The sequence below is a fragment of the Numenius arquata genome, chromosome 5 (genome assembly GCF_964106895.1).
Source record: "Numenius arquata chromosome 5, bNumArq3.hap1.1, whole genome shotgun sequence".
Classification (NCBI taxonomy): Eukaryota; Metazoa; Chordata; class Aves; order Charadriiformes; family Scolopacidae; genus Numenius; species Numenius arquata.
Window position 1 is genome coordinate 12,620,369 of NC_133580.1, and position 27,179 is coordinate 12,647,547.

The following is a 27,179-nucleotide window of genomic DNA, read 5'->3' on the forward strand; positions in this document are numbered from 1 at the left end:
GTTTTTGATACACCAGTCTATTTGATACATTTTTTGACTTAATTTAACACGCCTGTGAAAGTAGAGCATTTCTTATTTTAACAGATCACATATTACAATGGGTTTATTTAGCCAGCTCAATTTTCTCCCTGAATCTCCATAGTACTTCAATTTTTTTTTCCTGTCTTGGTGAAGGATAAAGCTGAGCAAATATTTAGTAATGGATAATTAATTCAACCACTTCTTTTCCATCTCCTCTGAGACACTCATTCACTGGATGTTGTTCAAGATTCAACAACTCTTTCTTTCTCTTCTTTAGTGAGTTTCTAAGATCTTTTCAATAGTTTCTGATACCTGTAATATGAACAGTTTTGAATGGACACAGGCCACAGATTTTATTTGCCTGATGGGGCAGAAATGCTTTCCAGACTCTTGCTTTCTCTCTTTTTTTTTTTTTTTTTGCTTGGAAGGTTCCTTAGAAAAAGTTATATAAATAAGGCACAAACTCAAAGGAAGCACATTCACTCTCAAATGCAGAACACTCATGGAAAGCGGGTACCCAGCTATAGATGCTGAGGTTTGTATTTTACATTGAGGGGACGGTGCCTGTAACCTCGCATTGCCTGGACCCGCTCAGAGCCCGGGGTCACTCCTGTCTCCAGCAAGAGCTCGGTGACCGCAGTCAGCTCCCGCTGCGACACTGGTACCCACATGCTCGTACTCAGGAAAATGAGAGGCTTAAAAAACACATTTACTACATGCATGAAGTCTTACTTTCCATTTGTTTTTTCTTTTTTTTGACCAGTTACCACCCAGCTCACGTCATCATCAGCACATGCCTACGGGCCTGAGTTTCCTTTAAGTGTAGCATTCACAGACAGCAAATGTCAACATCATAAGCCAAATACAAACCGGCCGTTAACCTTATACTCACAAGCTCCTCCACTCCTCCATATGACACTGACAATAAAAGTGCCTTAAATCTTTTTCTGATAAAGTGCTTTCTGTGCAGTAAGTGAAAGAGATACAACACAGCAAATTTTACTACCTCAAATACAGCTGTGTTACAAGTGTGCGTGTGGTTTGGCAGCGTAATCTTTTTCTCTGATAAACTATTAAATGCCAAAGAAAGCTTCTTAACTTAATCAGGGCTTAATTTAAATAAACAAGTCACCAAAAGATTAACAAAAATCCTCAATGGAATCTGAATGCAAAAAATAGTCTGTTCACGAAGTCCTGGGCCAAGTTCATAAAAGCAACTGTGCTGGGATGAAACTGGCCCACTGACACCCTTTTTATCCTATTAGCACCACCAATGAAAAAGATGTTAATTTGCTGAAACACCAACACAAACATTTCCAGCTCCATTGACGCAAACAGCAGTTTTGGCAACGTCATCACAAACTCGTGCTAATACCGCATGTGAGGAGGAGGAGAAGGATAAGGAGGAGGAAGAGGTGGGATGACTCAATTTTTGCGATGGAGAGAAGTCAGCTGAACCCTCCAGGACGAGACCCAGGCCTGCCCAAGCCAAAATCCCCAGCGTTACCAACCGCTGTCACAGCCACAGCAGAAATTCCACCCGGGAGCACCCTGCAGGGTAAGGAAGCGCTCAGGGTGAGAGCAGGAGTCCTGCGGGTATCCTCACTGCAACAAGCCGTCGCACTGGTGAGCAGGGCTCCTCGTAGCAGGTAAGTTATATGTATGCATAAATATTCACATGTTCAGCACCTAAACAGGTAAATATAATAATTTAAAAACTCTCATCTTAGGCCCAATATTATTATTATCTTATCCCACAAAGGCAATAAATAACCAAACCTTGGTGAACAAAACATGCCAGGCTGGAGCCCATGCAAAGTATCTTTGGGCTGACATGCTATATATATATATATCAGGTCCTTCAGTAGATAGCCATTATTTAATTCTGTTGCTCTACAGACTCTTAGTGTTTTCAGTACTATGACTGGTACATTTTCACGTATTATCTTTTTCCAATTTCAAAACTGTCTTATTTTTTCCCCATAAAAGCCGCTGATTATCTCCCAAATGTTTTCATTTCATGAAATAGTCGTGTTATTTTAAGTGTACATTTTTCCACTCAGTTATTCACAGATTCATAGATTCATAGATTGGTCCAGGCCGGAAGGGACCTCCAAAGGTCATCTAGTCTGACCTCCCCGCAGTCAGCAGGGACACCCCCAACTAGACCAGGTTGCCCAGGGCCTTGTCGAGCTTCACCTTGAACGTCTCAAGGGAAGGGGCCTCAACCACCTCCCTGGGCAACCTGTTCCAGTGTTCCACCACTCTCATAGTAAAGAAATTTTTCCTAATATCCAATCTAAATCTCCCCTTCTCCAATTTAAAACCATTGCCCCTCGTCCTGTCTGCAGGCCTTTGTAAACAGACTCTCCCCAGCCTTCCTGTAGGGCCCCTCAGGTACTGGAAGGCCGCTATGAGGTCTCCCCAGAGCCTCCTCTTCTCCAGGCTGAACAATCCCAGCTCCCTCAGCCTGTCCTCATAGGAGAGGTGCTCCAGCCCCCTGATCATTTTGGTGGCCCTCCTCTGGACCCGCTCCATCAGGTCCATGTCCTTTCTATATTGAGGGCTCCAGACCTGCACACAGTACTCCAGGTGAGGTCTCACCAGAGCAAAGTGGCAGAATCACCTCTATGGATCTGCTGGCAACACTTCTTTTGATGCAGCCCGGGATGTGATTGGCCTTCTGGGCTATTCACAACCATCTTTGCTAAGCTCCAAATTTACACTGAGCTTGAATTAAATAAAATCAATACATTAAAGAAGAATATCAAAATTTTCACAGAGCCAAAATCTAGGGTAGGATAGCATCAGTTATTTCTGCATGACACTTCACCTGCCCTGGGCAAAAATGCTTCATTTTGACATGACAAAATTTAACACCTCTTTTGCTTGCTTTTTCGTTACTTAGATCATGCTAAAAATAGGTACAAGGAGACCAGTTGATGACTAAAGAAAAACATTCTATTTAATCACAATATGTACATCCAAAATAGAAATTACAAAGCTGCATTTCAAAATGCATTCACATCGCCACTCTGCCATGGTCTATGTGCCAGATGCAAAGTCCTTGCAAGCTACTGGCAAAAAGGAAATTCCGGCCACAGACAACGCACTAACAGGCATCAGGAGAAAGGGAGAGCAGACGGGCAGCAGGGTGTGCAGAGGCAGGACACCACCCCAGTTACCCTTTGCATTCATTCACTCCCTACTTACCTCTCCCAACGGCTCACAACATCTCCAGTGTCCCAGTGTGGTTTTGACCTTTCTTTCCTGACCCGTTGTGCCAGCCTAACACGAGACTGTTTACTACATCATTATTTCATATTGAAATGTTTTGCACACAAGGCATTTCAAAGGTGCGATTAGGCCTGTTGGCAATGTAACCATATTCTCCATTTGGGCAAGCACTTTAGTTTATATTGCACTGAAACTGTCCTTTCATAGAGGAATGTGTCTGAGGTCACTGAGGAACCTGTGGGAAAGCTAGGAAAACAGCCCCTGGCTGCAAAATCCCACTAGCTGCATCACATTTCTCTTTCATATTAAAGCAGAAAGAAATTAATACATTGAATTCCTCATTGTTATCCTCCTCAGGTTGCTCCATTTTCTGCTTCAAATAGTCCTGTCTTTCTTTAGACTCACCTTGGATCTCAATTTTCCTCACGTTAGAGACGTGTTATCACCAGTGACAAATGCAAAGCTCCCATTCTCAGCCTGTGCTGCTGGTGACTTGGAGCAATTCTACATCAAGTACAAAGTGTACCACTTGCAGGGGAATATGAATAATACCACACTGCTGCTTTAGTACAACTACATCTCTGCACAGAAAAAAAAACTGCACAAGAAACAGTAAAAAAATAAAAATATCTATATCTCCTTTTCCTTTTGTCACTGTTCCCAGAGCTTAATGCAATGCAAAGATACAGAATATAAATGATTAAATAAAAAGGTAAATTAAGTTTCTTCTTGGTCAAAATCAAGTATAGCGTCAGTTTGGCATCTTCCATGTCTTTTGTCAGGGAATTAATTAGTACTTAACGTTTAACATCTCCAAAGTGCTGTCCATCAGTTGCCTTATTAACCTGACACTTGCCAGCCCCGTAGATGGTCTCGATCACCTCGGTGCAGGAAGGTTCCTAATTCTAATGAACACACTCTGCCGTTCTATTGCAGAATGGTAGGTTATTTCAGTTTTTTCCTCCCTGCCAGTGAGCGCAGTGGCAGCAATCCCTCAATCCATTCATTGGCAGCCGACATCATCTCCTGCCAAAAGGCCACCTCCTCTTGCGTGGAGTCCATCCAGTCCACAGAGATGCCATAGCTCAAACCTGAAAAGAACAAGAGAACTACAATGTTGGGAGCTACACAAAGAGCTTCTGCTCCATGCAAAAATACTCAATGGGATGGAACTGTTGCAGGCAGTGCCTTAACATGAAAGGTGCTGACTTCCCCTCAACAAGTTACAGCTTAGACACCTCCTGTTCTTCTGCTAATGACCTCCATTTTACAGCAGAGTTCAGAATTAAGTCAGTGTAAAAGCCACAAAATGCAAGAACCCTAAACATAACCTGCCAAGGAAAATAATATTGGGCTCAGATCAACAAGCATAGCTCGCCCTGTTCTTCAAATATTAGTTATTGCTGACACTAAAGCATTTCAAGGGAGGAGGTGATGTGGACAGAGTCACCAGGTGGTGCTGTCCCACACGACATTCAAGTTGTCTTAATCTCCGAGTGAGGAGATTGCTGCTCCTGGGAGGAGCAGCAATAAAATGTTGATGTGTAATGCAGTCTGTTTTCCTGTAACAGCAGGAAAGTTCTCTGATGGACCCAACGAGATTCTTGAGTTTTGCCAAACCTCAGAGCTGATGTTGGCAGAAAATGTGGGTGTAGAGGACTGCTATCATGGTACGAGGGCCCCCTCCATCCCAGAGACAGCGCAAGCACCAAGATTCTCACCAATTACCTAAACTCTCCATCCCTTGTTTCTCCCCAACAGGAAAATGCTCTGCAACTTCCCATTGTACCTTGTGGCTCAGCAATATGGTAACAGTAGTCATTTAAGGTAAAGGATATCACTTACCTGTCCCGAGGCCCAGCCTGATTCCTCCAAGGAAATGATTGGTAAGTTTTTCATGATCCCACACAGTCAGTTCAACACAAGCATCCTTTAGATCCTCTGTATGAAAGCCATCATACACAATAGTGTGATTGAAAACAGGGTTTGTGTCTCTTTTTATGACTCGGGTTTTTTGGTAACTCTTCTTACTGGTGTCTGGAAGCACATAGCTTTGAGAGAAGAAAAAATACAGCATGTAGTATAGAACATCACCTGAGGTTTGAATTGCTCCTACAAAGTTTCTCGGTCTAAACAAGCCTCAGTTCTGAAGAAAGGAGGAATTTGGTCTCTATATAAGAAATCTCCGTGGTTTTAATGTGAAATGTTCCTAATTCCTGGATGAAACTTTTCCAAGAAAATCCATTTGAAAAGCAAAAATTTTCAGAAAAGAGGGTACATGCTTAAAATTTCCTGCTTTTGGCAAACTTTTTTTGCAAACTGACATTTTACATTAAAAAATGTCATACTTCTATTTTCACAAATTTTTCAGCACTTTGATGCCCAAGAGGGCACGTCGAAATGGTCAGTTAGGCTTCTTGAGCAGCAAACCTTTCTGCAGGAGAACTCTGAAAGGTTTTTAAATATACAAAATACATGGTGGGCACTTCAAATCACTGAAAAAATAGATCTTAAAATCCCCTTAAAAGATTTTTAATTTTTTTGAATATTTGCAGCACCCTCTCCCATATAACAGGCAGAACTGATGTTGCAGGCTGCAGAAAACATGCACATATTAAATTCTGGAGAAGATGAAAGCAGGATCCAGCTGTCTGTATGTCAGTCCTGGCAAATCCCTAAAAAATTCCCAAACTGCACACAAGCCCATACCACGGTGAAATTCACAACTTCATGTGAATACACTGGGCCGAGGTGCAGGGCCCACATATTCCTCTCACTCAGATACTATTGAAGCAAATCACTGAGTGAGTCACAGCCAGTGACTGACCAAGAGCTTTATCACAGCAAGGATTTTCCTAATTTGGCCACAAGCTAATAACAAGGGCAATTCTCTCCTACAGAGCCCAGAGCAACATGAAGGCTTTAGACTAAGGAGGCACAAGTAGGGGAGCCTGAGAAAAAAAGAAGAAAACATACTGTTTTGTGGAGGCACAGACCCAGGACCAAAGCCAAGACCATGCTCATGCACTTACCATTTCACAAAGGAGTCAACTCCAGAAGGACGCAACTGCAGCAGGTCCTTGACGTCTTTGACCCAAATGTGAACTTCGCCAGAGGGAGGATTCTTGGGACCTGCCATTTAGGAGAAGAGAAAAACTGTCATGCCAGTCCTTACAATAGCTTGCAAAATGACAGGCTTCATCTCCAGGGACCTGAGGGAGGAGCAACATGACTTCTCTGTGCACTCTCTCAGGAGCTCTGCACTCCTCTACCTGGGTGCCACAACACTATTACCAGCCCCACAATGTGCTGGTGCTGCTTTGAAACAGGAAAGGAGAAGGAACTACTGGGCAAACCCAACCTTGTGCATGCCCCACTGTAAGTGGGGTTGTGCATTGCTGCCACCACATCACAGCACCCCACAGTGCTCACAACAGCTGATGAGTTTGAAGTTCTTGAGCCCTTCCTCTCTCCTCAACACTCTCCCAATAAAACCAGATGTGAAAATCAGATGTCGGCTGCAGAAAGTGCTATCAAGCACTGCTCGTTGTGCCTTTGTGCTTGATCTCTAAGATCTTGCTCTAATGAGATTACTCTTTAGCCAGCCCTTAAGCAGATGAGGCATTGCAAGTGGCGTGCCTGCATAGAGGCAATACTTCTCAATGCATGAAACATATTTTACCTAGGCTTCCTGGAGGGACATACTTAATAGACAAATTCATCACTCCTCGATGATCCACACCATTAACAGCAGAAAGGCTCTGAAATAGAAAGAGTTGTGATTGACTAAACGAGGGATTGTGTAAACATAGCAAGGCAAACAGCTTTTGAGTTCAGTGGAGGGGCACAAATGGACAAACCCGGATTTTGCACGGCTGGGGCAGCCCGTTCTCAGGGCAGCTCCCTTCTTTGTGGCTTTGTTCTCAAATTCAGCCCCTCATAACCAACAGCGTGAGGATTCACAGACATGTCTCTTCCAGACATGTCCAGCCAGACACAGTTAAGCATCTTAGTTCTGAAAGACAAACGTCCTTTATTTTCTGAAAAGGGATCTCCAATCAGGCCACTGAACCCAGAAGCATGCAGGAAGCAGAACAGGCTTTACAAAAAGTGGCACCTGAATATTTACCTCTCAAGGCATCTTCAACTACATCACCTAGCACTGTCTATTTTTAAGGGATGGTCTTTATGTGAGTAGAGAGGCAAAGTCATGTCAGAGTTTCTGTTGCTTAGTGTCAGATCACATTTACGAAAGTGTCCCTACAGATCAGTCACCAGATAAGATGCAAGAAGGCCTGAGCTCAGGGCACTGAATACTGCACTAATGTGTCCAGGGCTCGTGGGTGTTTTACTGCGCTTCCCTAGGGACAATTCAGGCTGTTCTGCTCCACCACACCACCCAAAGACCTCAGAGGAGTCAGGAAGGACTTCTGCCACCCCCTAAAGGCTTCAGGGCTGGGCTAGGGGGAGGGACTGCAGTTGAGGTGCACTTACTCGGGGCTTCAGCGGGTACCAGTTGAGTTTCCTGTTGCTCCAATCCCAGCTGGCCAAGTCTATTTCGATCTCTCCCAAGAAACTGTTACGTCCCAGTGGGTCATTGTGCCAAACTGAGAGATTTAATTTCTGGATCAGCAATACCATTTTCTCTATTTTATACTAGAGGAAGAAAGAGAAGTCAGGTGGTTCAAATTTTTCTTCTGTTTCTTTCACAGTCAGAAATAAACTACTCAAAAGCTTGAATAAGCTGTGACTGAGACACTCAAACCCACTCCACACATGCACTAACGGACTAGCTCCACTCTGAACACCTTTTTTTTTGTCCTGCAGCAATACTACTACCCTGACAAAGCTTTTTCTGCTGAGCACAGCAAAACCTAGTGCTCTGTTCATCACAGGGCAAAACCAATAGTCTTTCAAGAATTATTAACACAGGCCCAGGCATTGTTAAATAACCCTCTAGGCCTTGATGAGTAAGATGACATAACAAAAACCTTTCTTACTAGTCCCATACCTTGTGACTGCACACCAGGGAAGGGAAGAAGAACACTCCTTGCTCTGGCTGAAGACAGAACAGGCTGCAGGTCCCTATCTCATCCAAAGATCACTATGTGTTTTGACATCTTGGGTGCCACACAGATGGGTGCAGAGAAACCTTTAACATCTCTGCCCTCACAAACCCAAGGGAAGAGCAGCACAATGTTGGTGGGAGGCAGGCGAAGAAGCCTGGCCACAAAGGCAGGATCTTTCCAGGCCTGACCTGGTACAGGTGCCTGCTACAACACAAGTTTTCAGAGCATGTATTTGTTCTTACCCGTAACACCTCATTGTAAATGGGATTCACTGTCCTCTTCTTCACTGAAGTCTTCCTCTTTCCCATTCTAGCTTTGTCTGGGAGCAGGTAAGTTTTAACATACCTGGAAAACAAACTCGAGCTGGATATTGTTCTGTGTCACCAAGCTCTAATAAGCAGGCAACACTTGTGAATGGTGACATGGGAACAGAAGACCTGGAGTTGACTCTTTGAAGGCAAAACTAATAGAGGACTAGAATATTAACTAGGTTTGCATGTGAAGTTATGAATAGAACTGGGGATGGGTGGATGCCACCAACATTCAGAACAGGCAGCTGTCTAGGCAATATGGGAAGACAGCAAGGCCATATATCCATTTTCTGAAATGCTCATAACTATGGCATCTCTGTGCATTCAAAATCAGGCCGAAATCAGAGAGGAGGAAAAAGGTGGAATGTCTTTAAGTCTCTCTCTCAGGGCTCAAATTCAAGCTCCTTTTCATTATCTTTCAAAGCGGAGATCACTAACCTGTACAACTACCATTGTGCCCCTAACAGCACTTCTTCACAGACTTTCTTTTCATATAGATGTGTCTGCATCACCAGAGTTATTACCAAAGTGTATTCACCATGGGGAGATCAAGATTCACATGGACGCAGAAAGAACATATTCCGGTGATAACAGGAACAATTGGTAGTGATCAAAGCTTTCTCAATCTGTTCAAATTTATGTCTGTGGCAACATATTTATTGATGCCAATGGCTCCAGAACCATCAGCTAGGAAAGCCCCAGCAGTAAGCATGCACCAGAAATCTGAAGGAAGGAAGAAACCATGGCTTTTAAAAAGAGAAAGCATAAGAAAATAAATCCTCTAGAACAAAAAATTTAGCAATGTAGAAGTCACAAGGCACCAAAGCATCACTCACGGGTCAGATCTGCCTTTCTTCTCATCCACAACAGCTAAGTCCCTGCACTGGGACACATGAACCTGGAACTCCCGGTTCTTCTCGTCATAGTCTAGAGCAAACTCCACGGTACCTTGGGCATCCACGCTCCCAAAATCGCCACTGTAGACACTGAGCACGCTGCCACTCACCTGCCAGGTGGAAGAGCAAGGTCAGTGCCAATGACACAGGCACCCTCCTGACTTGGTTTCTGGACAAAAATGATAGTCTGAAAAGCACATTCCCAGAGAAATAATCTGCATTTTCAGACCTTGTGTAGTGTGGTGTCCTTGGCACAGAAATGGTACACATCTGCAGCTGTACTCGAACAAGCAAGGGAAAGGGAACCCAAATAAGGGTCTCATAAGGATGTGCTATCCTAGACCAGAATTTAGAAGCACTATTCTCCTGAATACTCAATAAATGCAGAAGATTTTTCACCCCTGAATCCCACGACTTTGAGAAACGGAGTCAAATATTACTGGGGGGGAGGCACACAAATGTCTTCCCTTTCCCTATGCTTACAGTACAAACAGCTGCTATCCTGACCCAGTCTCATGACTGAGCAAGAAATATATTGAGACAACTGAACTGGAACTACCTGTACATGAACATATTATTTCTGGTAGATATAGTCACACAATTCTCAACCAATATTTAAAATAGGTTAGCAAGAACCATATCAGACTAGAAATATAGGAAAACTATCTTGTTGCTTGCTCACGTGCATGTAGCTGGACAGAACAGAAATACATATAACCCTTGTCCTGAAGAGCCACTGTCCCACCAGAGGCAGCCTGTGTGCATCTACCTGCCACAAAGGTACAGCAAAATGATGTTTCAGGTATAAATCGGGAGGCAGGCACCTAAGAGTCATGTGCTTTCCCAGAACAAACTGCATTTGCTCATAGGCCTTGGAGTTCTTTTTCAAGGCTTTGCCTTTCACTGGTAGAAAGCAATGAAGCAGAAACAAAACAGCTCCAGAAAGATGAGAGAATTTTCTATTGCACCAATCACTCATGATTCCTGAAGGGATAACATAAAAGCTAATGCCACTGACAAAGCAAATAATTAAACCCCTTGGCACTTTTCCGTGGTACAGCCATGAACATTTATCAAAAAACTTTCCTAGTAATTAACGCAATTCTTCTCTGTCTTCCCCTACTTCCTTTGGTTCTGAATGTCATTCCATTATAACCTACAAGAACCTGCTAAGCATCTCCTTCTCAGTCCTTGAAGCTGCACTTACCACCCCATCAACATACTCACCCCAGCAGAGAATCCTGAGTGAGATTTTCAAGAATACCTGTATGACTTGGACACAAAAGGCCCATTTATGGCTCCCAGACTCTCCAGACTAGGGGAAGGACTCATGTGCCCTAACGTTCAAGGTTTTTTTTTATCATATATATCTACATTCATGACCTTTCCCTACCAGCTTTGCTTCATATATATTCTTTAAATCTCACATATACACCTTGGAGAAAGCTGTAACAGTAATACAGCAAATTCAAGCACATTTAAGCAGTCGTCCCCCCCCAAACACTGTCTCTAAGGAATGTTTTAAAAATGCTCAACTAAACACTCTTAGTTCTTTTCAGCTTTCCTTAGAAGTTGCAGCTCTAAATCATGCTTTTGCTGTGCAGCTCGAGTTTGCTGATAAAGTGAAGGATGAGCGTGCAGAGGGCACTCATTTGCCGTCCCAGCTCTCTTGGAGCTGGACCATAAACACGTCACTCAACAGCTGTGTGACTCACCTCCCCACCTAGAAAAAGCTCCCCCTCTCTCCTGCACGCTGCCAGCCTTCAGAGCACCCCCACACTTCACAGTGGGGGCTATCACTGTGAATTTGTCTAACAATGATCCAGTGGGTCTCTAATTTGAGATGGTACCTGGAAACACTCCCTTAACGTAAGTAAGTAATTAGCCATCACCATTCTTTTAATAACGTACCATGCAGAAACCAACAGGATACTCCGGAGGCCACATCATCAGTATCAGCCTAAATGCAGCGTCACTGCATCTGACTGAGAAACCCTATCTAGCGAGATGTACGCGTTAAATACCTACCGAAGAGACAGATGCCATGTCGGATGAGTGGCTGCCAATGCTAGGCGTCTTTTTGTGCTTGTTAAACTGGAAGCTGATTTCTGAAGCCGTGTCTGATTCAGTCTGCTCAGAAAATAATAAGCATCTTAAAGCTCTGCCGTATGAGCACTTTGCAACACTACAGAGAAAAACCAATAGCTCAGCAGAGTCCCATTAAGCAGCGATCAGGTTAGGAGAGCGGAGGAGAATGCAGGGAGTCTCCCCAGAGGCATTCCCTCCAACCGGCAGCGAACGTCATCATTACCTGCCTCCAAACAGAGCCTGGGTTCTTGGGAAGGACAGGGTGGTTTGAGACAGGGAAACACTAAAACTCGTCCAGGATAGAAGGGTTGGTTTAGGTTACTGGGAGCTTTTTTCTTAAGGCTTTTCTCATTTATTTATGGCATAACCAAGGCATGCTCTAAAGCAAGTACTGTTGGTGTTCAGGAGAAACATTCTCATGAAACTGACTACCATTCCAGGGATGCTGTAAACATTATTCCAGCCATTTCTGGCATCTAGCCTACCTCAGACAGCAGCAGAGGAGAGGATCTGCTCAGCTCTTTGACCCTTTCAGGTTCAAGAAACTGATGAGGTATCAAATGAGGTTTATTGTATGCTGCAGGTACAAACAAAAAAAGGCATCAAGATAGCTTGTCACAGAATGAGGGAACTATAAGAAAGTCACATTTTTGTTTAAGGGCATAAGGAAGGAGGAAAAGCTTGTGGGATGCCCTGGAGTCCCACCCACTTGCCCCACTTCTGTCGTTGGGCCATTGAAGCTGCCCCTCCCGAAGACAAAAACTGCTAGCTAACGTCTTAAAGCTATTTCCAATGTGTTTTTGCTCAATGTGTGGGAGTGTGCAAACTCCCTCTAGTGTCTAATTTAATTCACTTATTAGCCTAAGGATGTGTATCTTGTTTGCACCACTTGTGTAGATTTAATTTAGACTAAGCCCATACAGATCTGCCTCCTTGTCAAAGAAACCAAACATGCTCACATTTCCATCTCATAGAACACTGCCCTGTACAAAGAGCAGTACTTGGTGGAGGAAGAGGAGAGATGGGCACAAGCTTCTTGCCAACCCTTTGAAGCCTTCGTGGTTTTTGCTGAAGACACTGAGTAATATACCATCAATCTAGCTGCAATTTCCTGGCTCTGAATTTAATTTTAGGCACTATAAGCTCTTTAATTTGACGATGAAACAATATTTTCCTTGCCTGGTACATGCACAGAAGCACCAGGGATGCAGAACTCGGGTACAATACGTTACCTCCATGGAATGTAAACCAAAAAGGAGAAAAAAAAGATGTTACTCACTCTCTGTGGTTGTGTAAATGTTCACCATGCTCTTTGCAAGATTAATGCTATTTACTCGGGCCAATGCCTGAGCGGCAGGAGAATGATCCCCATCTTCCTCTGGAATACATGAAAAGCCAAATCAACATGGTAAATAAACACAAAGGGGCAGTGTGTCAACAAGCACGCGTGTGTGTGCCTCCCCTGGCTTGTTCACTCTGCTCAGAGCACATTGCAGTTACGTTGCCCAGGGCTGCTTTCAAATCATCAGGCACTGTAATGTCTTCCCCCGAGAAAAACTCTTCACACTATGATGGGAAATGTAAACACTGGATTAGTCCAGTCCCTAAAACAGACTAGCCCTTGCAAAGCGCTTCCAGTGCAACACAGCCATCTTTTAATATCATCCTGACATGCATGTAATAATAAGGCAAAAAACCTGAGAAATAGAAGAATGCTCTGGTACAGAAAGGAAATGTTTATGTTTACCTGAAACGCAACTCAGGATTTTCATGGAAATGTTAACAGGTAGGAAATAAACCATGAACTGACATAGTTAAAAATCAAAATCAGATGAGTCAATGGGAAAATCCTCTCAAATAGGTCTTATCCAGGTACATGAGGACACAAAATCTGGAAAAAGAGAACAGCGAGCTCTCTCTTCCTAGGTCTTTACTTGGCAGACAGCAAAGCCGTGGGCAACCAGAGCCCACATGTAAAATGAATTGCAATTAACAATAACTTTTGCTCATACTAACATTCACTACAAGAGCCTGTCAAAACCAGAGAGAGAGCGATGAAGTGGTGATTCTATTGACACCATCATAGTATCAGAACCTAGAAAGATCAGACCCTGTGTTCGGTCCACTATGGTTGCAGTTTAATATCCAAATTCACTTGTGGATTCCCAAAAGACCCAAAATGTCATTTAAACACTGCTGTACCAAAGTAGTGTAACAGCTCAAGTATTTATTAAACATTTTGCTTCACATTTTATTTCTTCTATTTGTGTCAGACTTATCTCTACAAGCACAAAAAACTTCTCCAGCCTCATGTTTGAAGAAAGTACAGTCTTCCCAGAGAGAAATAAAGTAAGTTCCCGTGAACTGTTGTAGGTAGTGCTAAAGAAACAGAGGGCTGTCCCAAGCTGAGGTGCTCGCTGGTAAGGCTGAGGGCTGGTAGCAGGGGGGAAGGCAGGGGAACAGGGCACTGTCCCCTTTTACACTCACACCGCACTACACGAGATTTGTTTCCAGAGCTGTTGCTAAACATATTACACACACACTAACTCTGTACAAATTGCAATATAGGATAAATGGACAAATGAAGAAAATGTGCAAAATGCAGAAGGGCTAGGGAAGAAAACAGGTTTAGGGATGACCCTCTATTGGGATTTCACAGGGTGCAGTTACAGCCCTCAGTACCTGAGTAAACAGCCGAGTCTGTACCCTGAACGGCTTCTCTCTCTCTGGCTGGTTCACCAGCTGTTGGCTTGTCTGACAACTCACACGTTTTTTCCTCAGGTAGCTCTCCATTTATTTCCATGTTGTCATGAGTGCCAAAATCAGATTTTTCCTCTTTCTCATCATTGCTCTCACCATCTGTAAGCACAGGCTCGATGAGTATCTGCACCCTGCTCGCCAGGGATTTCGGTGCGTGCTTGCGCTCTTCTGCCACCATCAACTCGTCCGTGGGCGTCTCTGGCTCAAATGTGCTGCCAGACGCTTCTTTGGTAGGTGACTCGATTTTGACGGAAGGCGCTCGCACAGGCAATCTGGATTTCTTGGAGCAGTGCTGTGCCATCTTCTCTTCTTCTGGCATCGGTGGCTTCCCATTGCTTTCACTCAGTGAGTCATTTCTTGTAACCAGACCGCCTTTGCTCTTGGCATATGTGGACCTAGGAATGATGGAAACTGAGCCCTTCCTTGCAGGGGATATGTAGCTTGGTTCTTCTTCACCAGAAGACAAGGTTATTGTCCTTTTGTAGGGGGTTCTTGTTTTGATGAAGATGTCAGGCTTTTCTTCGCTGTTCTGGCCTTGCCCAGACTGCACGGAGAGTGAGCGGCAGAGCTTGAACTGCCTACCATCTGCTTCCACAGAGTTCGGGTCCTCTGACATGTTTCCCACCTTCACAGAGTCTGCCCCCTTCTCCCAGAAGTTCTTCAAGTTCTTGAAGCGTTCACGATCGAGACCGACATCCTCCTGTTTGTTACTCATCGATGAGATTGTATAGTTCACGCCTTGCTTCACAGCCTGGCTGCTCTCCCCCTCTGTGGTCAGTGGTCTGGGACTTGCCACCAGCTCTCTCTTTGCAAAGTTGTTCTCTGCCAGCCCCACATGATTCCCAAACTGCTCGGATCTGGGGAAAGTTCTGCTTGGTTTCCTCTTAACTGGTATCTTGCTGGGAGTATAAGTTTCTTCGGGTGGAGTTTTTGGCCCCACTGTGGTGCCAGCGGCCCCATCAACAGCTTCTCCTCCAGCCGCACTGCTGGGCTGAGGCATAGCATCCTCTGAAAGCTTGGTGTGCAATGGAGATACTCCATGACCTACAACGACAACAAACGCTCACAGCCTGTCCCACCACATCACATTGTATTTCCCTGGAAAGTCTGGGCTGCAGCTTCTCAAAGAAAAGCCAGGGGAAGTTTCCAGAAACGATCAATATGTTCCTAATTCTTCCCCATTCTGAGACTCTAGCAAGCCCCCTTCCACCTGAAGAAAGCCCTGAAAACCCCAGCCCTTCTTACTGCATCAAGACATGAAAAAAATCCACTGAGCTCTACATTGCTGCTGTGAGCTGGTGATTTGTTTGCAGCTTTGCTTTCAGTTTGACAGCTTTCCTACTGGCTATTTGCTATATACCAAAAATACACTATACATTCAAGGCAGGAAAAAGAAGGTGACTTCGACCTGTGGGTTAAGGAGTTGTGAGCCAAGCACTCAGTTTAAAACATACTGAGAGCCAAGAGAAGTTTTAGTCATTGGATTTTATTTTCTTGGTCCCTGCCGCCTTGGGCATAACTCATACAAGTGTTGGCAGCCCGTTCTTACATGCCAAGGTAAGAAATATTCTTTGTTATTGATTTATACATACACAAAAAAAGCATCTCATCTCTTGGTGTTTGATGTTGAATAACAAAACCACCAATGGCTCACTAAACAAAAACCTTACCTTTTTTAGATAAATGCAAGCTGTCTGTTGCAGCCACAAATGGACTTGTTCCTGTGTCGCTCTCTGAGGAAGAGACATCATGTATACTGGATCTCTGAATGGAAAACAAACGCAATCAGTGTATATAAAGTGGCAAGACTGAAAGAATGTATTTTATTTGAGCACAGACACCAAGGCAGGCAGCCTGTGGAGCCCCTGCCAGTAGGTACAGACTGTGTGCAGGAATAAAGAAACAAAGCACAGAGGCTGTGCCCATACTACCTTGTGAGATGCAGGCAGCAGGACAGGAAGTCTCGGCTTTGGTTTTGGCAAGATTTTACGCTCCTCTGCAGTATCATGAGCAGGTGTGCTGAATCTGTGGGAGAGGAGAAACGTCTGAGCAAGGAGATGAGTGGTAGCTATGTGCCTGGTAGGGTGATCAGGCAGTCTTCAAAGCCGTCTCAGTTCTGCTCAGCTACTTTGCCACTTTTATCTACCGACCCAGCCCAATATCAGGCTGTCCAGAGCTGGTGCCTTTATTTATTTTCTCCATTATGGCTAGAAGGACTGGGGAACATGTTAAATGGCCTGAACTTGGAGTAAGGACAAGTCTCCTACTGTAGTCAGCACAGAGCTTGCTCAATAAAAACAACTAGGTTTATTCAGACTTTCTCCATCTGGGAGAAAACTGCGGGGAAAAATACAGGAAACAGCAGTGCCAGAAGAGCCCAAGAGCCACGCTGGAGAGAGATGCCTTTCCATGCTGTGGCCCAGGGAGGAACAGGCCACACCTCCCAGTTCAGGCCAAAGGCATAACCAGATTGACTGAAGACTTAGAAACTACAGGAATTATTATGACAACAATAGTTAGGGCAAAACTATAGTACAGGATATAAATCTTCATGTTTGGAATATAAGTTAATCACTAACTGCCTCATAAATAAATAGAAGAAACAAATATCACAGGCAGTTTACCTGACTGTTTCTACCATCTTTGGGAGTGCCTAGTGGTGGCTGCTCTCCAGATGGAGAATGGCAGTCAAGATTGTGAAATTTCATATGGGAATGCTTTGTGCTTAGGGCTGAATGCAAAAAACAAAGCAAGCTTATCAAGATTTAATCAACCCCCAAAAAATCCCAAAATCCTTCACTAAGCAACACCCAATGATCAGCTGCAAGAGGTTTGGAAGTGTTGTCAAGCTCCATACTTAATATTTAACTGGAGCAATTGCCACCTGTGAAGAACGATTCCTCATTCTGCAGACAAAAAATTGCAAATGAGATGGGAGCAACAATAAATGAATATATGAGTATTTTAATGGCTTCTCCATAGCTCACGAATATTGAGTGAGGTCCCTGATTTGTTCATTGGAATGCTTTTGGTGGGTGTTTCTGCTCAGTCAGCACAATGTGAAATCCTACCAAGCCCTGATGGAGAGTGCTGAGCACCGGACACAGAGGTTGGCACCAGCAGGAAATGAGCAGTTTCCTCAAACAGTTCATTTTGTTAGTGTTGCTCCATGGCAAAAATTAAACAAATAAAACCATAATTACTTTGAGAAACTAACTAGAATATCCTGACATTAGAGACAGCTTCCATTTTACTGACCCCTTATCAAATCATGCAGGAAAAGACCTTCCTGGGATAAGCACATTAGCACTTAGTTATTGGGGGAGGATTGATATTCTGACAATTCCTGGAAAATGGATTTTAAAAATATCCTATATAACCTATTACTTATACAGTCTTGGAAACTCAGTTAAAGATCAGGGTTTAATGGGTAGCATTCCATTTTCATTAGAAGTAAGAGCAGCAACCAGAGCATTGCAGGAGCAGCAGCGGTTACCTCTCCTCGCCTGTGCCAGCAGCGTGCTTGGAGAAGGCAGGATTCGGGACAGCTTTGCTTTCCAGACCCGTCTGGATGTGCTCGGTGGCCTCATCTGTAATGTAACAGAGACAATTGAGAAATGACATTTATCTAAACTTGTAATGGCCAGTGTGTTTTGTTTGGGGAAAGAGAAGGCTTGTCCAATGAGTCCCACCAGCACAAACCCTGGGGATTTAACAGGAGATGGCCCCAGAGCAGGATCGCTCATGCTCCCTGTGTGGCAAAGGCACCTCTAGACCCCATGGGTTCGGGAGGCCAAAGGGGGCTGCCTAACGCCCGACTCACGCCAGGAGCTGTCCCACCACTGGAAACCTTCGCAGGATGCTGCCGCGGCTGTCAATAAAGTTAATCCGTACCAGGATTTAAATTCAGCCATTTCCTGTTTTGACTCAAAGTCATCTGATCTTGGCAAACAAAGGAGGAGGCCAATACAGTTAATGAGGAGATCCCTGTTGTTTTTACTGGCCCAAGGCTCAGCTATGTCTTCTAAGCTCTCAAAGACCCAAAAGAAAAAACAACAGAAGACAGTAACCTTTAGAGCTGCCTGCCAGGGTATAAAGTCGCATTAGACGTTTTGCTGGCAAACAGGCTTTCTCGCTACTGCAAAACCAAAAGGATTAAACTCTCAAACAGCAATGAAAAACTAGTCTGGTCAACAAGATCTGCACATATTTATTCACATGCAGCTAGGTCTATTTTAAAGAGTAAATATATCTGTTACAAAAATTGCCAAACCTCTTTAGGATATATTTCATTACACAATACAATAGAATCAGAAGCTCAAAGGATTCAGATGTGACATTAAATAATATAGCCTCGCTTGTTACCTGGTTAGAAAACTGCACTAAGCGCAAGGGCAGATCAGTTCTACAGACGGGCTGTGATATCAATGTCAGTCTGCAGATAACAGGGATATCCCAAGAAGGAGCTTCATTCCGCCTTGCCTGTGCATCCCCATGGAGAAAAATGCTGCAGTCCCAACTCTTCCTCCCCATCCAGCGCCTGCCCTGTGGTGCAGGGGACCACAGCAGGCACTGCTCAGGGATGTCTGTATCAGGACCACATCTCTGGCACACGCATGAGATGGCAGCTGGGTGGCCCCATGGTTTTTGCAGTGGTGGGAAGTTGGGGAGTAGCTTCTGCTGGAAGACAGGAGTCTGGCTGTGTAAGAACAAGCTGGTTTTAGAGAGCACATTTCTGAGAGAGGGACTGTGTTTTGTCCATGTGAATGTTGAACATAATTTTGGGAGTGACAAGCTGTGGCATGGCTGGTGGCAAGTGCCAGCCACACCATGTGCAGACATCGGAAGGCACACTAGCATGCTGAGGGGCATTTATTTATACAGTGAGCCACGTCCTCCTCTTCTGCCCCAGACCCAAGGGAGGGAGATGCCAGCAGGTAGCTGCACTGGACATAGAGGAACCAAACACAGAGCTCCCATGTTTTCCCTCTGCCTGTCATGGCTGAAAAGACTTTGACAACCACCGACTGCATTAATTTCTCACCTCGCTTCCACTTCCAAAGGCATTGCATCATATTTGCTTTCCACTGACACTTCCCCCTTCAGACAGAGCTCCCCCCTCCCAGCTGGCAGAGGTGTTCGCTTCCTCCCATCCAGATCACTGCCCTTCACAATGGCTCAGCTACTGACACAGCTATACCTGGCTTCTACAACCACAAACTAATAGGTTATCGGTACCTTATAACCCATCAAGACAAGCAAAATGTCCTTGCTAACTTTAGGATGAGACAGAAAAAGCAGCAAATTCCAACAGAAATTAGTAGTGGCCTGACCAGTTTAACTCGTCCATACATGTATTTATATACATACATATACAGCCACTCCTGCTCTAACACTTTAGTTGCTTCACTCATTTCCTATCACTCTAAAATGAAGACACTCACCACTTGGGAAAAGCACAGCTAACCGTGCCATCGGCGCCAACTTGCCCCGGCAGGTGCATAAAAAGGTCTCTCTCCTAGACAATTTTTAGCTCCCATCCATTGCACACAAGCTCAAGGAGAAGTTATCACCAAATTCATCCATCTGTGCTGCTCTGCAGGCTGTAGTTTAAATATAGGGTATCTATCTATTTTACAGATTTATATTACTGGTGATTACTAGTGTTTTCTATTGTAATCAATACCAACTGTGAAGACCCTTAGGGATCCACACTGCCCTGCCTTCTGAAGGCTAAAACCTTCCTCCAGAAAAGGTCACAGCATTTTCCCATGCAGGCACCAATTTCCACTCCTCCTCAGCCTGTTTACCATTACCATGCAGAGGGAATACCAGCAATTGTCTCAGCGGGCTTTTCCATGCAGGAATTTTCTCATTTCACTCCTCAACACAATCACCAAAGACTTAAATTAGGATTAACAATCCCAGAGTCATGAAAATGTTACATTGATTTGGCTAAATGAATACGCACCCCTTCATCACCTTGAAAGCCAACAGAAAGTGAATGACTGATCTTTCTAGGAAAAGAAAAAAAGGTGTCAAGAAGGCAATCAAAGGCTCTTATATCACCTACTGCGAATTGAAGGTGAGCTGCACGGCCAAGCTGTTTGTAAAGGGGTTTCACCCTTGTTCCCTGATGGGCCAAGCACTGCTCTCTCCAGTGCAATACTCTTGCTGACAAGTCAGTGAGAGAAGCACTTGCCCTCTCATGTGAAGGGAGACAATCTATACAGTAACCACCGCAGGAGTGGAGCACACAACAGGTAACAGCAAGGTGAAAATACTAGCTGCAGAATCTTGATCCTCAACCACTGCTGTAAAATGGCAGCGGGAAAAGTAAGAGGAAGGAACAAAGTTACGTCATACCCGTGCTTTACCAAAATAAGTCTGAGAATAGAAAAAAAGAAAGAAAGTGAAGAAAAAAAGTTGAAAATGAAATAGAGGGCTAAATCTAAACATAATTACTATAGTAGTTCAGTAACATTTGCTTCTTCCTTCTTAAAACAGCAAAGTTCCTTCTTTGCACATGCAAAGACATAACTTGCCTATTACTGCTATATTAATAAGGAGATTATTTTAGATGATAACCTGAGACCGCATCTCATATGTGCACACCAGCAGTAAAAGTTAAATCTAAAACCAACAGTACTTCAAATTTTGCTTTCCTGAAATGAGCTGCAAGCCCTGAAATGGGCTCAAGGGTGTTGATGCCTCTGGCAACAAGGCAACAGGCAGTTGAATCCAATTCATTGCTGGCTACCAGCTGGGCTGCAGATGATAGAGCATTTGTCTGATCTGGGCCCCAGCAGAGGGGCTGCTGAAGCATCTGTCTCTTCATGCAAAGAGGGTGCAAGCACAAAGACACACCCTCAAAAGCAGAGAGCATGCTCTGCAGAAATGGCCAGGCAACTCTGTTGAGCTGGAAAAGGTTTTATATGTTTTAGCATTCTGGAGGGATGATAAAATAGTAAATTTAATGACATCATGAATCCTTAATACCAAGGATAAAAGCAACTTCATATGAAATATGATGGGCCAGTTCTGCATCAGAGGCTCCAATGAATCTACGCTAAGTTACAAGAGCTGTCAGGGATAAGTAAAAGGCAAAAAGAAAACGAGGCTCTCAGCAAAGTCTCTAGCCAGTGTTTAGCTTTGAGAATATGTCTAAGGAATGTGGGGCTCAGAGGGGTACACTAAACCCAGGCAACTAATGTTACAGAGATACCCTGCCCAATGAGGCCCACCAAACAAAGGAGCGATCTATATTGCCGATACCCCACAGCAGGAATGGGCAGCTGGGCCGAGGAGATAGGGCTGAACTGAACTGCTGGAGATGACATTTGAGTTTTGGACAGATGGAAGATCTATGAGTAGCCTTTACTGCAAAAGAACAGAGCCCAGTTATAGGGTCTTTGTATTAGGGACTGGGGTAGACTTTGCTTGGAGCTGTCAGACCACGGCTTCTCCAGAGCAGCAGCAGCCAGGCACTCACCAGCCATGTCTGAGTATCTGTGATTACCCACTCTGACAAATTATCAAGGAGGTTGTGTGAGACCGGGCTGCAGTCCCACAGTCCTGCTGTGGAGTCGGTTGGCCTGTCTTCACGTTGAGGATGTGGATGTGAATCATCCCCAGTTCTGCTTTGCATAAATGTTCAGCACCAAGTGCCGGCTCCAGGCTGGCTACATGTGGACTCAAAGCACAGTCCTGCTCATTTCACCCAGGGCTGATGTCGTCTCCTCTCTGCCCTGAGCCAATAAATCTGATTTGATCTGTTTTACATACTACCATGAGAGCTCATCTGCATGTCAAACAATACACAATACATCTGCTTCAAATTAGCACGTGGTCGCAGACATACCCTTGCTATGGCACAGCAGCCTGGGTACCATTCAGACTTGGCCCCAAAGCCCTTTTTACTTTGAAAATCACATTGTGCCTTGGAATTATTCCCACATAAAAAGCTAGGCATGAACCCTCTCAAGCGGGCAAATATTTGCCAAGTGAAGGGAGGCACCCCCTCCCTTTGCAAAGAGGTGACTGACCCCACCGTCCTGGAGGCCTGTGAGAGCTGTTGGCTGGCTGCTTTTTTCAGACCACTCTAGGAATCTGGGGGGTGTTTGACCCGCACATATCAATTTGATGCCAGAAATTGCCCTTTGTCATCCCCTTCCCTTTTTGCTTCTATGACAAGAAATTATACCAGTGACCTCTGACAAACAGACATTTTGGAAGAAAGAAGCTGAAATGGGGAAAAGGCATTTACTGCATGTAGTTGCTGAACAGCTTTTGCCTTGGTCCTCTGCCACATCACAATTTTTTCTTTGATTTTGATAATCAGGGTTTTTTTCGTAGTACTGAAGGCCTAGTTGAGAAACCCCTTATCCCAACACAAAGGCTGGTTCCCAGCAACCTCCCAGTACAGGGAGACCCCCACGCTTGACCACTTTTTTCTGGTCCACCAATTTGTTTTCTTAAGATGCACACTAACATACTTACTTTCTAGTTTGCCCTTTTTCCTTCTAATGGATGCCCGAAGTAGATCCGGCCCCTCTAAGTCTTCCTGAAACCGTTTTGCTTTCACTTCTGAAAACCATTCACCTGTCACAAACTTCTTCTTCTTTTCATCCTTGATGGAGCCTTGTATCCGCCTGAAAGTCAATGAGAACATTACATACCAAAAGGATCTCGAAGGTTTTGACTTCCCCCGAGCTACCTTCATAACAATTGTCCATACAGTTCACCTGTCTGATACTACAAAGGGTGGAGAGATTATTCACAAGGGCCAAACCAGCATTAAAACAAAAGCTGATTTATTCTTTATCTGAAGTAGGAACAGCATCTTGTAATCACAGGCTTTCACTTCTTCCAAATGTTACAAATCCAAATCAGAGTCACCTGGCAAGGAGATTTGTCCATTTGCTTTGCAGCCCTGAGGGCTTGGGAAGTTGTGGGACTGTTTGCAGGTCTTGCACTTCTCTGTTTTATTTGTCTATTAATCTCTTTATGAGAGGCAAAGCCTTTTGGATCAAATCTGATGCAAACCAGGGAAATAAATCATGTTATTTAGGGGAGCAATCTGTCCCTGCAGCATTTTCCCCGAACACTCCTCCTCCTGCCATGCCGATTTTGGCACTGAAACAGTTAGCTCTCCTTCCTCAGCACAGCTTCTCCTACTGTAACTCGCTGGGCACACCCAGGACTGCTTTTTGGCACCTAAACCTCTCAGTGCTCTGTTTGCTAGCCTGCACTTTTAACCCTCCTCCGGTTATTTTGTTTTTACACCATGGATTGCTGGATTAGCTGCCTCCCACAGCTCACCACAATTCAGGGTCCCTGCGAGACCCAAGAGGCCAAGGGAAACTCCCACCTCTGCCCAATTCTCAGCAGGAAAAGGGGGAAAAGCCCCAGAAAACCGTGGAGCCTTGAAGGGTCACATTTGGCGGCCAAAAGGAAGCAGGTATGGGAACAACCGGGCTCAAGCCTCTGCAGGCAGCAGGACCAACAGCCAGGGAGATGCACAGCTCCCATCTAGATCACAGTTGCATCTGCCCCCATGGGGGTCTCGAGGTGCTGGACCAGAGGAGACGTAGGAACATATTTTCACCTTGCTGACACCAGATCAGCGTAATGCCACTGACTTCATTTCACCCAGCAGGCAGGTTGTGTTGGAGCCAAACGTGTCCACACTCGCACCACAGGTCTTACTGCATACAGCCCTACTGACGGCAAGGGGGGCTTGGCACCACCCCCATCAGGATCTAACTCCTTTGCTCCTAAGTAAAAGCCTTCTGTGCAACAGCTTCCAAAGAGAAGTGAAATAAAACTGAAATAACCCAAATACTCTTTTCCCCAAACCTCCACAGCAGAGCAGAAATTTTACTGCATTCCAGAAAAAGAAAAAAAAAGAAGAAAAAAAAAGAGAAAACCTTTTTGAAACCTTGTTTCAGTTCAGAGGAGATATAAAAGCATGCAGACACATAACAGCTCAAGCCCAAGCCGTTTGCATGCCACCACCAGTTCTCTTCCCCCAGCTCTCACCCCCAAGCAGAGGCTAGGGCATGAAGGCTCCCCAGAGCCCACTGCCAAGCCACCCACTCCCCCTTTGAGCCTTGAGCACCCCTCCTACACGGGGCTTACTCTTTTTTGGCTCAACAGCAAGTCAAAAACTCACATCCTCAACAAGGGTAAACTGGCACAGGGCCATCCACACTCAGTGAACTACTAATTTCTTGCCGTGGAGAGTTTGGTGCCAGTTTCCAGAGCCTGGTGCATACTGTCAACCCAGATGGTCTAATGGCTGGCATTTAAAAAGTGACAGCAGCAACAAGCAATCCCCATCCACCAGACCTGAGCTCCAGGATGGCCAGTGGCAAGTGAGCTGAACTGACAGCGATTCCTGGCTCTGCAAGGGCTCCCCGCAAACCTTTGGCAGGTCATGTAGCTTCTCACTGCCCCTCTCTGCCTGCAGGATGGAAGCTTCATACTAACCCACCTCAAAGGGCATCAAAGGGACACAAAGCAGAGGTGGGAATGTAAAGTCTCATTTTAAAGCAATATCTGTGGGATTTCTGTGCTACCGAATGAGGAAAACAAGGTAGCAGCTACTCTCCTGCTTGGACCTCTGACACCAAGAAATCAGCATCTCCCTTCCCAGAGCAGGAAAGGGATGATTCCCCTTGGCGTCTCTGAGGGCTGCTGATTAACTCAAAGGAGAGTCCAGCCCTGCAATCCTGCAGAGAGAGGACAGCAGCGACAGCAGGATGGATGAGAAAGCAGAAGGTGCAATGAGAAGATCTGACAGGATCTGAGCAAGAAGGGACAGCACTGCTGCAGCCTTCACCTCTCCTTGTTGCGCGCGCACACACACACCTCTCTAAAAGAAGTAAAAAAATCGTTGCAGGGGAAGCTCACATCCTGCTATTATTGCATGCTCTCTCACCTGATGCGATCCCCATCCTTCTTCTTCAGCTCTGCATCTCTCTGCAGAACCTTCATCAGCTTCTCATACTCCTCCTCGGTCAGGAAGCTCAAGTCCAACATCTTCCCTGCACTCTTCTTCAGTTCTTCAGACAGCTGAAGCAGTGACACACCAGGAACTAATCCAGCCTGGAGCACCGCAATGCCATGGGCAGCCCCCCGTGCAGCCTGCCCCGGTGCGCTGAGCAAGATGGGTCTGGAGAAAAAGGACTTCACAACAGCATGGCTTGGGTGGAAGTTGCTTTAGCACCCGGACTTGCACTTCTAGGCTCTTCGCTGGCACGTTTCTCTGCACTGCATGCCTTCCCTTGCCAGGAAAATTCTCTCAGCAAAATTATGCTCCTTCGGTTTTCTTCAGGCACAGTCGCAGCGATCTGGAAGCCAACGTCAATCAAACAGGCAAGCACGGGAAGGAGAGAGCTCGCCGCCCGCCTGAGCTGCCTCAACAGCCAGGAAAGCTCATCTCACCAACGGCAACCCCAGCACCTCTGGCATGCGCTTTCCTCATCAGGGAAGTCTGCCTCCGTGGAGTTCAAGCATCCCTGCAAAGAAATAACACTGAGATGCCTTTTATGATAAGCGCGACATATGGTAACCGAATGTGTACATTGGGGGATTTTATTTGTTCTTCAGCACAAGTTCCAAAACAAGCTGCCCTACTTTCCGCCCCGTCCTACAGCTCCTCACGTGGTATTAACCTAACCAAGACAATATTTTATTGTAGCTGCCTTCCTACTAACAGGTAAACAGTTGACTCAGCATGATACAAGTAAAATATGCATCTAAATTACCAAATTGCTTGCTTTTTTACCTCCATTCTTCTTTTCCTCACTTTTTTCTGCCCTAAATGAGACTGAGGATAAGGAGCCAACCTTTGCAAAGTAATTGGAAAATGACAGAACAGCAACCTGCAAGTGTCACTGCTGCATGTTATGCTATAAAATACCAGAGGCTGCTCATTTTCTAATAACCGTGCACTTTGCTTCATGCTGCACTGCTATTTGCTGTTCAAACAGTATGGGTGCAGATCACTTAACTTCTCAACAGACACTGAAAATGGCCAGAGGCTGCAGGGTGTGGAGGAAGAGTAAATTATGTGTTGCTTTGCTGCTTTATTCCTTTTCCTCTCTCATGGCCAACCTGAGGGCAATAAGGCACACCTCCGAGAGTACAGTTCTGCTTGTGTCCATGTAGGCAGTTTCTAGCTCACCAGATGGGATTTTTCCACTGTTTCCAAGCCCATCAGGTGACCGTGGGTTTCATCATACTTGGCTTTTTCTCCCAAAGCCATAGCCTTGGGAGCCAGGTCATTAAAAACGATTAAATCCCAGCTTTCTCAGCAAACGTGATCAGAAGATTATCAGGCCCATTCCCTAACCTCAAGGCCTGTATCACCTCTGCTCTCTGTCCGTCTAATCCACCCCTTTGAAGATGGCAGCCACAGCCCTCCTGGGCCACCTATTTCGGTGCTTAGCTAACTAGCAGCAAGCAGCTTCTTCCTATTGCCTGCCCCAGATCTCCCTGATAGATCAACTTGTCCATCATGGGGATGCTCCCTTTGCAGCCATCCTGACAAGGTTTTATACTTCAGCCTCCATGTTAACCAGCTTCAGCTCCTTCAGGTTCCTCAAAGCTGGGTCTCCATCCTTTTTGTCACTCTGCTTTGGGCTATCTCCAGATGGTGCACCTCTTCCTTCAACTGGCACAGCTGAAGCCGAACACAAGTATTTCAGCTGAACTTTGCTCATTTGACATAATTTCACAGATTTACATTACTTTATGGATGATACATTCCCAAATGTATGTCTTTTTCATAA

General features: G+C 45.0%; 1 protein-coding gene across 1 annotated transcript; it reads right to left on the minus strand.

Annotated features, from left to right (window-relative positions):
• Positions 1–3,663: 3,663 nt before the first annotated feature.
• On the minus strand, positions 3,664–25,658 carry LOC141464516 (synaptotagmin-like protein 2). The gene is made up of 16 exons (XM_074147478.1): positions 25,325–25,658; positions 22,882–23,033; positions 17,879–17,972; positions 16,314–16,407; positions 16,053–16,146; positions 14,305–15,426; positions 12,902–13,000; positions 12,108–12,199; positions 11,563–11,664; positions 9,475–9,644; positions 8,570–8,672; positions 7,753–7,914; positions 6,941–7,019; positions 6,291–6,390; positions 5,104–5,309; positions 3,664–4,349 (listed from the first exon to the last, which is right to left on the minus strand). The coding sequence occupies exons 1-16, from the start codon at positions 25,423–25,425 to the stop codon at positions 4,204–4,206; spliced, it is 2,916 nt and encodes a 971-aa protein (XP_074003579.1). The 5' UTR covers positions 25,426–25,658; the 3' UTR covers positions 3,664–4,203.
• Between the last annotated feature and the right edge of the window lie 1,521 nt (positions 25,659–27,179).